Below are 13,679 nucleotides of genomic sequence, written 5' to 3' on the forward strand. Positions count from 1 at the left end.
GACTCAGTCTACATCCACACTACGCCGGATAAATCCATGTCCGAAGCTTTTTCTCTTCGTTTTTACCCTCCGTCCACAGTAAAACAGTGTTTTCGTCTCTTGAAACTGGAGCTTTTCAGGAATGCTTTCCAGGGTGGGTATTTTTGAAAACGGTGCTTGGGCAGATCAATGTGGACGGCATAACCGGAGACTTCTGAAAACGCTATCAGACGGCAGCGTGCTATTTCATTGTTTTCTTGAACACAACCTAACGATTTCAGAACAGGTAGCAATGAGACTGAAGCCAGAAGAGTTAGAAATGTACTTACCAAATACTTTGACCTATAACTTACTGAATAAATAAGTATACTGTACTCACTTTGCCCTGTTTTCTGTCCTTGCTCGTATGAAGGTGGTTTACCTATTTATGCAAGTACTTCTCTGACAATAGATGTGTAACAGCCTAATGTAACATTGTATGGAAATACAAGATAACACTGATACAGACATGTTTTATACATTTAACAAGGTTCTTTATTAATGCAACAGAGTTAATCAGTTTTTCAATGTTCATCGTCAGCTGGGTCAATCTGTCCGTGAATTCCCGGTCGGTTGCCTCCGTACACTCCAGTATTTGTTTCTTTTTAAGTTTTAAGTTCTCCTGCACGAAAACCAACAGCTGTCCGTCGTTTTAAGCCTTTCTAGTCTGTAACTACACAAACGCGCACTTTCACGGCGAAATTCAACACGAAACATGTTGCTTGTTTTCGGTAGATATGTCCTGCGCCTGCGCAGGAGGAGGAGATTCGCTGAAATCAACGTTTCAGTGTGGATAGATATATTTTTAAAAATGCATAGTGTGGACGCCTATCGTTTTTACGCGAAACCGGCCTTTTCAAAATTATCCGGTCTGGTGTGGATGTAGCCTCAGAGTTCGTCCATTTCCAACTCTAATTCCTTAACAGAGATTGTTAGAAGCTGCAGATGGATGCACTTCTTGCAGGTGTAGTCGTTGGGGACACTGGAGGTCTCCCTGCCTTCCCACATCCCGCAAGAGGAGCATTCAGCTATGTCCACTAACCTAGCTGACCAGACACAAAGAAAGGAAGTAAAAAAAACTCAAGCTTTCTTTCAGTTTGCTTCCTCTGAAGCTTCTCATCGTTGAAGCTTTGAAGAACTAAAGCCTCAAGGTCACCACTCTGACTCTGTCCACTCAGACAACGGCTGCTACGCTTGCCCCTGCCTTCCTTAAGTTCGCTCTTGCTAATCAGTCCCAAACGCCGACTGGCTGCTGGTCAAAGCTCTTTTTCACTGTAGCGATCCGCTGCTGCCTTTTGTACTTGTGCAGTGGACCTGATTGAAGTCCCCTCCTCTCAAAACTTCCAGAGTCCAGATTGGCCACCAGTCAAAGTTATAGAACACTGCAGCACAGAAACAGGTTCTTCAGCCCATCTAGTCTGTGCTGACCCAGATCTGCCTCGTCCCATTTATATGTATCCAGACCATGGTTCTTCATGCCCCTCCCATGCTTGTACTTATCCAAACTTCTCTTCAAGCATTACGATTGAACCTACATTCGCCACTTCCACTGGCAACTCGTTCCACACTCGCACCATCCTCTGAGTGAAGATATTTGTGATGCCTGGAGTCCACACATCTTGGGTCTTTACTGAGCAGAAAAATGAGGATATGTACATTGTGTAGGCAGAAGGGATTAATTGAGTTGGACAATTGATTACTAATTTAATTGGTTTGGCTCAACATTTTGGGCTGAAGTGCCTTTTGTTGTGTTGTACAGTTCTGTGTTTTATTTTAGAAATGCTTATGTTTATTGGAATAATGTACTCAGTAGGTAGGAGAGGTCCTTGACAATATCTATGTTTTTGTTAACTGAGGAGAATCCATTCTCCCTATCACACAACAAATTGGTATACTCTTTACACACAAAGAGCACTAATTGTAAAATTTAATTTCAACTCAACACCTAGATTCTTCACACCAAATAGAAAAGTTTAAAGTGTTTTAAAACACTTGCAGTTTAAAATATTAATAGTCAATCTCACTAAATCACGTCCTCTTTTGTATTATAGTTCTCACAAGATGGTACTGAAATAATCAATTTGTTAAAGGGTTTTATAGTTATGTAATGTAATCTGGCCAAACAAATATACATGGAGAATGGATATATTGAGAATGTTCTTTGCTGTACATTTAGGTTGCGATCCAGGCATGGGAATGACTGGGCAACGATTGGGGCAGCTCTGGGAAGGAGTGCTTCCTCTGTGAAAGACCGATGCAGATTAATGAAAGACACGTGTAACACTGGTAAAGTTACTTTGCAAGTGCAACTTTACTAAAGCATAAGGTTTTTGTCTTCGCTTTTGCATTACCAGTCTGCCGTATATTTTATGTTAATTGAAATTCTACTGAACACGGCAAGATAGATTTCTGTTTTCTTCAGGCACCTAACCCCACACCCACTTTTTAAAAGCTTAAAGCATGCATGAGGACAATATGTGACCCTTACCATCCTCTCTATCATCAGATTCCTGAATGGTCCACCAATATTACCTCATTATTCTTTTAGTTTCTCTTTTTATTTTTGTAATTTACAGATTTTTAAAAATGTTTTGCAATGGTGGTGGAGGTGGATATTTTAGGGTCTTTTAAGAGACTTGGATAGGTACATGGAGCTTAGAAAAATAGAGCGCTATGGGTGCCCTAGTAATTTTTAAGGTAGGGAGACGTTCGGCACAACTTTGTGGGCCGGAGGGCCTGTATTGTGCTGTAAGTTTTCTATGTTTCTATGCTGCTCCAAAACAACAAATTTCACACCATAAACACGGGGAAGTCTGCAGGAACTGGAAATCCAAAGCATCACAAACAAAATGCTGGAGAAACTCAGCAGGTCAGGCAGCATCTATGGGGAGAAATGGACAGGCGACATTACAGGTCAAGATCCTCCTCCTAGACTAGATAAAGGGTCTCAACCTGAAACATAGACTAGCTACTTCCCTCCACAGATGCGGTGAGATGAGGAACTGCTGCAGGCTTGTTGTTACAGAAACATGGCTCTGGGACAACATGCGCGCACCATCAACCTACAGGCCGGAACAGTCAGGGACTCGGGCTGTGTATTATTTTTGTAACTCTATGTTTGTCTGCTATCAAAATTATATGTGCTGCATACTGTTGTGTGACTTGCACCTTGGCGCCAGAGGAATGCCGTTTCGTTTGGCAGTACTCGTGTATGGTTGAGTGACAAATGCAATGTTCACATTCATTTTGAAAGGACTAGAATATAAAAGCAAGGTTGTGATGCTGAAGCTTTATAATGCATTGGTCAGGCATCACCGGGAGTATTGTGGGTAGTTTAGGATCCCTTGTCTAAGAAAAGATGTCTGGCATTGGAAAGGGTCCAGATGAAGTTCACAAGAATAATCCCAGGAATGAAAGGGTTAGTGTTGAGGAGCGATTGATGACTCTGGGCCTCACTGGAGTTTAGAAGAATGGGGGGGAGGGGGTGCGAATCTCATCAAAACCTATTGAATATTGCAAGGTTTATGGATAGAGTGTTATGGAGGAGATGTTTCCTATAGTGGGGGGTGGGGGGGGGGGGTGAGGGTCTAGGACCAGAGGGCACATCCTCAGAATTGAGAACATCCACTTAGAACAGCGATGAAGAAAAATTTCTTTAGTCAGAGGGCAGTGAATGTGTGGAATGCATTGTCACAGATGGCTGTGGAGACCATGTCATAGGGTATATTTAAAGCAGAGGTTAATATGTTCTTGATTAATCCGGACATCAAAGGTTACAGGCAAAAGGCAGGAAAATGGGGCTGAGAGGAATAATAAATCATCCTTGGGGGAGCAGACTCGATGGGCTGAATGGCATAATTCTGCTCTAGTGGAAAATTAAATGCTGATATCCTCCACTGCTTTGTGCGTGGTTGCCAGTGACTGGTGTTGAAGGATCACAGCCTCCTGGTATACTTACTGCTTCCAAAGGCACCTTTGACGACAAGCTGATAGACAGAGCCAAAAACGCACAACACCTGCACAATACCATGGAGCTGAGAGTTAAACCAGACATCCTCACACTTCTCGTTTCCATGGTAATCCCTCACTGACATCTGCCCCACTGTTCTCTCCTCATAACAGCCCACAAACCAAGCCTGGACATTTTGAGCTTCGTCATCATCGTGTGCAGAGTCGTATGGCAATAGCGATCATTGTCTTTCCACAGCCACGATTCCTCTTTGCAAATTTTTCTACAGAAATGGTTTTCCATTGCCGCCTTTTGGGCAGTGTCTTTACAAGATGGGTGACCCCAGCCATCATCGATAGTCTTCAGAGATTGTCTGCCTGACACCACTGGTCACACCACCAGGACTTGTGATACACACCAGCTGCTCATACAACCATCCACCATATGCTCCTGTGGCTTCACATGTCCCTGATCGGGGGTGGAGGGACTAAGCAGGTGCTACACCTTGCCCTAGGCCCTAGGGTGACCTGCAGGTTAGTGGAGGGAAGGAGAGTCTTATACTTCCTTTGGTAGAGATGAATCTCCACCCTGCCACCCTACATTTAAGGCACATAATTAATAATAATAATTCTGTCTAAGCAGATGAATGAATATGTGTTGGGCCATTTCCCATTACCTCAGCTGTTCATGTTCCTAATATTTGCAAACTTTACATAACATGCTATTTCCTTGATTTGGTGCATACAATCTAAAAGAGCAGGGATTCCCAACCTTTTTTATGCTATGAGCCCTTACCATTAAATGAGGAGTCCATGGACCCCAGGCTGGGAACCCCTGGTCTAGAGCCATGATAACCTTGTGTCCTTGGCCATTATCACATCATTCACATTGAAGTTTCAGTTCTAGTTTATTGTCATTCAACCATATTTATGTATATCGCCAAACAAAACAGTGTGCCTTGTGATCAAAATGCTCAATACAATGCCTATAAAAAGTATTCACCCCACACCCCCCAGCCCTGGAAGTCTTCATGTTTTATTGTCATACAACATTGAATCACAGTAGATTTATTTAGGTTTCTTTGACATCGATCAATAGAAAAGATGCCTTTGTGTCAAAGGGAAATCAGATCTCTACAAAGTAATCTAATTTAATTACAAATACAAAACATAAAATAATTGATTGCGTAAGTACTCATCCCCTTCAAGTCAGTATTTAGTAGATGCACCCTTTGGCAGCAATTACAGCCTTCCGTCTGAGTCTCTATCGGCTTTGCACATCTGGACACTGCAAATTTTCCCCATTTTTCTTTACAAAACTGCTCAAGTTGTGTCAGGTTGCTTGGGGGTTGTGAGTGAGCAGCCCTTTTCAAGTCCAGCCACACATTCTCAGTTTGATTGAGGTCTAGACTCTAACTTGGCGTCTCCAAGATAAATAACTCTGTTGCTTTTAAGTCATTCCTGTGTAGCTTTGGCTTTATGCTTGGTGTCATTGTCTTGCTGGAAAACAAATCCTCTCTCAAGTCACAGTTCTCTAGCAGACTGCATCAGGTTTTCCTCCAGGATTTCCCTGTGTTTTGCTGCATTCATTTTACCCTCTACCTTCACAAGCCTTCCAGGGTTTGCTGCAGTGAAGCATCCCCACAGCGTGATGCAGCCACCACTGTGCTTCACAGTAGGGATGGTGTGCTTTTGATGATGTGCGGTGTTTAGCCTGGTTGCCAAAAAGCTCAATTTTGGTTTCATCAGACCATAGAACCTTCTTCCAGCTGACTTCAGAGTCTCCCACATACCCTCTGGCAAACTCTAGCTTAGAGATTTCATGTAAGGTTTCTTTCAACACTGGCTTTGTCTTTGCCGTTCTCGCATAAAGCTGTGACTGGTGAAGCACCCGGGTGGGCAACGCTGTTGTTTGCACAGTCTCTCCCATCTCAGCCACTGAAGCTTGTAACTCCTCCAGAGTTGTCATCGGTCTCTTGGTGGCCTCCATCACTAGTCCCCTTCTTGCACAGTCACTCAGTTTTTGAGGACAGTCTACTTTAGGCAGAATTACAGCTGTACCATATTCTTTCCATTTCCTGATGATTGACTTAACTGTACTCCAGTGACTTGGAAACTTTCTTACTTTCTTGTATCCATCTCCTGAGTTGTGCTATTCATTACCTTTTTTTTTTGGAGTTGCTTGCAGTGTTCTTTTGTCTTCATGGTGTAGTTTTTGCCAGGATACTGACTCACCAGCAGTTGGACCTTCCAGATACAGGTGTATTTTTACTACAATCATTTGAAACACCTTGACTGCACATGGTGATCTCCATTTAACCAGTTAGGTTTAGAAGTTAATTATTTAATTTCTAAAACAAATTGGCTGAACCTGTGATGATTTGGTATGTCACATTAAAGGGGTGAATACTTAGGCAATCAATTATTCAGTATTTTATATTTGTAATTAACTTAGATCACTTTGTAGAGCTTCTTTCACTTTGACACAAAAGAATTGTTTTCAGCAGTGTCAAAAAAAAGCCAAATTAAATTCACTATGATTCAATGTTATAAAGCATGAAAACTTCTAGGAGGGGGTGGGGGAGGGGTGAATACCTTATATTGGCTCTGAATACTCACACACAACACAAAGTGATATTACTGAAAATAATTGTTTAAATAATAAAATATACTCCAGACATTTAGAACAAGGTGCATTTACGACACAAGTTAAAAAGAAAACAGTATAATGCTACAGATGCTTAATATGTAATGAGACCTGTGTGGTGGCAAGGAGTTCAGTCATCTCATGGCCTGGGGGTCTTTCATTTTATCTTTATTTACTTCTTTCCCTTTCAAAACGGGTAGCAGGAATATTTACTAATGAAAGGAGGGAATCTGAGTTTCCAAGGTTGAAGTCCTCAGTAGGATTCTGCTCTGATGTAACACAATCTATGGATGAGAAATTACATGTTGCAATGTGTTGCATGAAAACTGTGGGGGAGGTTCATGGAACTGGAATGATTCTGTTCTGGTGATTGTACCGTGCCCGTAAACCCCCTGTAAATACAGGGGTGCCCTTGTTTTGGTGCTGGAATGATCTCCAGAAGAAATGGTCCTTGCGCACCAACCTACTGTCACTACCAGGTAGCAGTCTGGTGCGGGAGAAGCGCTGTGGAACAGAATGAAAGGGCTTACAGTGTGCCTTGCACGTTACCCACTTGGTGAGTGCCTTGATAGATCCTGCTCTGAGCAATTATGTGTAAAGAGAAAAGCACACTAGAATATGAAAATGAAATCTTTCAATACTTGTCTTTAGATCAGATGAGTTTGTCACATACATCAGAGTGTAATGAAATGTTTGTATGAGGCTGCCGAGTAAACGGTGCACACAGAAATGATCGATGCAACAACAAATAACAGATTCACCAGGATGCTGCCTGGATTAGAGAACATGTCTTCTGAGGAAAGGTTCATGATCTAGGGCTTTTCTCTTTGCAGTGAAGGAGGATGAGAGGTGACTTGATGGAGGTGTATAAGATAATAAGAGGCACAGATTGAGTGGATAACCAGAGAATTATTCCCAGGGTGGAAGTGGTTAGTATGAAGCAGCCATAGCTTTAAGGTGATCAGAGGAAAGTACTGGGTGGATGTCAGAGATTTTTTTACATAAGTGATGGGTGTGTGGGATGCGCTGCCAGGGCCTGTGGTAGAGGCAGATGCATTAAGGACATTTAGGAAACTCTTCGATGGATAAATGGACAATAGAATAATGAAGGACTATGTGGGAGGGGAGGGTGGGATTGATCTTGGAGAAAGTTATAAGTTCGGCACAACATTATGGGCCGAAGGGCCTGTACTGACTATGTTGGAAATACAGCAAATATGAAAACCACAGAGTAATGTAACGTACAATAATGCAAAGGGAAATTCTGAACTGACAGTAATGGAAGAGACGGAGGTAAGTATCCGAGAACGTGGCAATACCAAGAAGGGCGGGTGAAAAGGTAGAAGTCAGAGAACGTGGCAGCACTGGGAAGGGCATATGAGAAGGTAAGAGTCAGAGAACATGGCAGCACCAGGTAGGGCATATGAAAGGTGTGACCAGTGCAGGAGTCTCGCAGCACTGGACAAGAAGCTATTCATGAGTCTGGTTTTTTAGGCTTTCAAGCTCCTTTTTCTTGTGTAACCCCCTGGGTCGCCTCAGGCTCGCTCAGCTCGTTCTCGTCTAGGGGGAGCAGCCTTCGGCCCCGCCAAACTGGGTAATCAGCTGGTGTGGATGCTGTGTGATGTCCCCGCCTCGCCAAAAAACAGACAGTACACCATATGCGATTAAATGAGTACAATTTATAAAGGTTACTATAACTAAGTGATTAATAACAATACAGTATATATGAAGAGAAAAAAATAAAGAAAAGGCGCCAAACTTATCAAAGTCCAAACCACTTCGTGCACAACCGTTGGAGCTCAATTTCTGAAGTCTTCTGGCCACCATTCGATCCCCTCCGAACTCCTCGACTCGCAGCTCAGGACCCTCCGAACTCCTCGACTCACAGCTCAGGACCCTCCGAGTGGTCAACCAAGCACATCTAGCTTCATTCCCCCTCCTCGGAGTACCTCCCGGCCTTGGACCCCCGCTTGGGGTCCGATCCTCGCCCAACTTACAGCATTGCGTCCTCTCTGTCGACCCCCTCGCGCCGATCTGCCCAAAAGCCCATCAACCAAAGTTTACAGACTCAGAAGAAAGAACATTAATCCCAATTTGGTTTACAAAGGAATACCATTCTCGTTATCAGTAAATTGTAACAAACAAGCTTTCAGCACTCTCTCGCAACAAAGAAACATTCCTGCTTTTAACAAACAAAGAAACCCTTTCCCAACAGTACCAAAAAAAAGAAACCCCCTTTACACTTGAATGAGGTCTTTTTTCCCCACTGTAGCCTCTTTTGCAACACCTGTTCCATTTAAGAAAGTGATGTGTTTGAGTGACTGTGGAACATTTTGTTCTTGAACAAGTCATCTTACTGCTCAATTGGCATTTTGTGCAAAATAATCATGTTCTCACTTGACACAGATTCTTCTCATCACTGTTTTAAAGTTTTCAGGGAATTATTTCAAAATTATAATGGGAAGACCTTTGAGTCTAGAATAATGACAGTTTTATAAGCATTTGATTAAACTGAATGTTTAAAGATTTATTTTCTACAAGAGTAAAAGTGATCAGGAAGAAAAAAAATGGATTTGCAGACACAAATTAAATGAAGTGCCAGTACAAAAGGTGAAGTTCTGTAACTTGTCTGAGCGCTTAAAGCTAACAGCATTTTCTAGACCTGTTCGCAAAATTGAAGATCAGCTTTACTTGTCACATGTATATCGAAACGTACAGTAACAGCATCAAATCAAATCAGCGGGTATTGTGCTGGGCAAGTGGCGCCTAACCCTAATCGGTATTGATTACATTTACGTTGTTTCTAAAGTCCACCCTGAACACATTCTGGAGATGTTTCTTTATCTATTTTTGCTTCCTGTTGGTAAATGGAGCAATTTTGCCAGTTAATATTTCATGAACCCTGGCCATAGCAATGTTTTCTCACGTCTGCTTTTGCAGGTAAGTGGACGGTGGAGGAAGAGAAGAGACTGGCTGAGGTGGTGCACGAGTTAACAGCCACTGACCCCGGCGACATTGTCACACAGGGAGTATCTTGGGCAGCAGTGGCGGAGCGAGTGGGGACCCGCTCGGAGAAGCAGTGTCGCTCCAAGTGGCTCAATTACCTCAACTGGAAGCAGAGCGGAGGGACAGAATGGAGCAAAGATGACGAAATGAACCTAATCCTGAGGTACACCACTTCCAAGTAGCAGGTCTGAGCATTTAACTCAAGCGCAGCAGCAAGCCCTCCCAGCCCAATGAGCCCTTGCCGCCCAATTACACCCGCATGACCAATTAACCTACCACCAATATGTCTTTGGAATGTGGGTGGAAACTGGAGCACATGGAGGAAACCCACATGGACGTGGAAAGAACATACAAACTCCTTACAGTGGCCGGAATTGAACTGGGTCCACTGGTGTGATAATAGTGTTTCACTAACTGCTAGGCTACTGGGGCACGATGTTTCCTTTGCAAATTGAGCCATACTCAGTTTGAACTTGTGTCATCTTCACCGTGGGATAGAAGCAGAGAGGTTGGAGAGGCTCGGATTGTACTCACTGGAGCCCAGGAGAGTGGGGGGTGATTTTACAGAAGTCTATAAATCCAGGAGAGGCGTAGTTCGAGTGAATGTGCAGTCTTCCCCAGGGTTTGGGAATCGAGAACTAGAGGTTTAAGTTGAGAGGAGAGAGATTTTATAGGAACTTAAACTTTACCAGGGTGCTGTCTGTTAGAAGCTATGTGTTGTAATGAGCGATTGGACAAACTTGAGTTGTTTTCTCTGGAGCAGCGGAGGCTGAGAGGAGATCTGATAGAGGTTTATAAGATTATGAGAGGCATAGACAGAGTAGACAGTATCTGTTTCCCGGGGTTGAAATGTCTAATACCAGAGGGCATGCATTTAAGGTGAGGGGGTAATTTCAAAAGAGATGCGAAGCGCATGTTTTACACGGAGAGTGGTGGGTGTGGAACGCGCTGCCTGGGGTGGTGGTAGAGGCAGATTATTTTGGGGGCTTTTAAGAGCCGTTTAGATAGACACATGAGTGTGAGGCCATTGTGTAGGCAGAAGTGATTAGTTGGTCATTTGATTACTAATTTAAGGGCCTGTTCCTGTGCTATACTGTTCGATGTTCTAAAAGGCCAATGTTATTAAACACAGAGGGTGGTCCGTGTATGGAACAAGCTGTCAGAAGATGTGGTTGAGACAGGTATTGAACACATAGAAAAGCCAGTTGGACAGGTATAGATGGGCTGAAGGGCCTGCTGTACGTCTCTGACTGAGGTTGTTGGGGATTGAGCAGAGACAGTGTGTGACTGAGTAGGACCTGCATTATAAATCTTGCAGCCTTTTTAAAAAGAGAGAGGTTAGCTTTATTTGTCACACGTACGTCAAAACATACAGTGAAATGCGTTGTCTGTGTCAAATCAACTCAGCGTGGATAGTGCTGGGCAGCGCACAAGTGTCACCACATTTCCAGCGCCAACATAGCATGCCCAATGCTAACCCTAACCGTGTAGGCTTTAAGTGATGCCTTTTAGCAGCAAATAACCTTCAAGTCAATTTCAAATTCAAGATTAATTGTCATTTATCTATACCCATGAATACAGATGAATGAAGCAGTGTTTCTCCGTCACACACAGAACATAGCACATATAACACAAATGATTATGATAGCAGAAAAACACAGAGTTACAAAAAATATTAAAAAGTAATAATATAGCCCAAGACCAATTCTGCAGATGCTGGAAATTTAGAACAGCACATATAAAATGCTGGAGGAATTCAAGAGGTCAGGCAGCATCTGTGGAGGGGAATAAAGTTTCAGGCTGAGACCCTTCATCAGGACTGGTAAAGGGGCAGAAACCAGAATAAGAAGGTGGTGGATAGAGGGGAAGGAGTACAAGCTGACAGGTATTAGGGTGAGACCTGGTGAGAGGGTATTAAATAAGAAGCTAGGAGGTGAAAGGTAGAAGAGGTAAAGGGCTGAAGAAGAAGGAATCTGATAGGGAGGAGAGTGGACAATGGGAGAAAGGGAAGGAGGAGGGGCACCAGAGGGAGGTAATAGGCAGGTGAGGAGAAAAGAAGTGGTGAGATGGGAGCCAGAGTGGGAAAGGGGGAGAAATTGCCGGAAGTTAATGAAATCAATGTTCATGCCATCAGGTTGAAGGCTACTCTTACCTGTAGTCTAAGATTGTCATTTTGGAGAAGATTATATAAATGGGAGATTGACAATGGGTGGGAGAATGTTAAGTTTGAAGTGGAAACTAAAGTTGCTGGTGTAGATCATTCAGAGAATTATTGGCACATTTCCTTATAAAAGGTAATTTTTTGACGTAACTTCTCGTTGTGGGGTACATTGGATTAATTAAGTTGCTCAAATAGATCTAAGCCAGAATTAAAGTTCCCCAGACTCTGAAGAAGTTTGTTTGTACAATGGAAACTTTAGTGAGGTTTCGTGACTTTGAGTTTATAAACAGATTAACACTTTTGTGTCCTACCACAAGTGAAATAGAACATAGCTCTTGAAGAAAGTAGTTCAAAAATAATTCTTTTAGATGGAGACGGGTAGTGTTGCACACATCAATAAGAGGAATCAAAAGACATTATTATCGAATTGAGGCGAGGCTGTGAATGAGCGAAGTTCGGAGGGATCGAGGTGCCTTGGGGAATGAATCACAAAATGTTAGCAAGCCACTTCATTGGGCAGGCAGGGAAATGGGCATTGGTGTTTGCTGGTAGAATAACAAGGTGGGGGAAAGGGGAGAAGGACAAGCTGGCAGGTGATAGGTGAGACCAGATGAGGGGGAAGGTAGGTGGCTAGGGGAGAGAGGATTAAGATTTTAACCATTTTGGCTTCTATATTGAGAAGACGTATTTAGTTGGACCAACAAGTATTACTTGGGCTTACAGACCTTCTGACTCTTCATGGACAAGTTTATTTATTTAATAACTTGGTTTAGAATTGCAGAACTGAACGCAGAAGATGAGAGTGAGATAAATTGGGATGTCATGGCCGAAGGTTGGAGCAGTGTCCGCTCTCCGCAGTGGCTGAGAAGCAAATGGTGGACAATCAAGCGGCAAGTTACAAACCACAAGGATCTGACATTTGCAGGTACGGGCATTGTCAGAGTGCAGTTTCCCTCGGGAGCAGTCTCATTGTGTGGTGTTGCAGCCCTGAAATAAAACCAGAATGTTGTGATGAAGGGTGATAGGGCCAAATCGTTACCTTTGATACTTCCATCACAGATGCTGCCTGACTGCCTTAAGTATCTCCAGCATTGTCTGTTTTCTATCCTACTATATGTTAAATGTTAAGAAGTTAGCTGTCACGTTCAATTACTACACCCCCCCGCCAGCAGGAGCTTCAAACAGCATCTCTTATGTCCTCTAGTATTTACAGTATACTGACTGCCCGTTACACCGCTGGAGTTTAAGGCAGCAGTGAAGTTCCTCCATCTCTGTCTCTCCTTGGCCTCTCAGATGTAGGATTCTTCATTTTTGTTTGACCAATCAGGGTTATTAGCCCTGAGCTGACCCCCTGAACCTGGAGGACCACTCTTTATCTAGTCTCTACCTTTTGACCTGTTTGGCATGGATAACATGAACAAGAGCCGAAGATAAAGCCCTGACTCCAGCCAGCTTGCTCTCCGGGTCATTGAGGCAGTTGTGGATGTAACATTCCCACCCTGTAATAAAACCCCAGTCTATCCACCCCAACTATACCTCTCATCATTTTATCTCCTTCTATTAGGCAGCCCCTCAAACGCTGGAGAATCTTTTAGGGGCCAGGCCAACATTTTTGCAGTATTATGGGGTGCTGTGCTGTCGAGGTGCTTGGGTTTGATAGTGAATTGAAACCCCAGTTTCCTTCTAAACCAGGGGTTCCCAACCTGGGATCCACGGACCCCTCTGTAAATGGTAGGGGTCCATGGCGTAAGAAAGGTTGGGAACTCCTGCTCTAAACTCAGTGGAAACAGTCCCATGCCCTGGTTCAGAGCAGGTTTCCAGAGCTAGTGTCATTCAACGTTAAAACAGGTGAAACAAAAAATACTCTGCAGAGCATGCCGAATCCGAATCTGAATCAGG

At 43.3% G+C, this 13,679-nt stretch overlaps 1 protein-coding gene across 2 annotated transcripts in view; it reads left to right on the top strand.

Moving 5' to 3' along the window:
- dmtf1 (cyclin D binding myb-like transcription factor 1) overlaps nucleotides 1-13,679 on the top strand; it is a 100,316-nt gene that overhangs the window by 66,827 nt on the left and 19,810 nt on the right. For both annotated transcript variants that reach the window (XM_059987396.1, XM_059987397.1), the window contains exons 9-11: nucleotides 2,195-2,304; nucleotides 9,554-9,782; nucleotides 12,554-12,705. In XM_059987396.1, coding sequence (XP_059843379.1) covers nucleotides 2,195-2,304; nucleotides 9,554-9,782; nucleotides 12,554-12,705 — 491 coding nt within the window. The remainder of the gene's footprint in view (nucleotides 1-2,194; nucleotides 2,305-9,553; nucleotides 9,783-12,553; nucleotides 12,706-13,679) is intronic.

Source organism: Hypanus sabinus, chromosome 13 (genome assembly GCF_030144855.1).
Source record: "Hypanus sabinus isolate sHypSab1 chromosome 13, sHypSab1.hap1, whole genome shotgun sequence".
In the NCBI taxonomy this organism is placed as follows: Eukaryota; Metazoa; Chordata; class Chondrichthyes; order Myliobatiformes; family Dasyatidae; genus Hypanus; species Hypanus sabinus.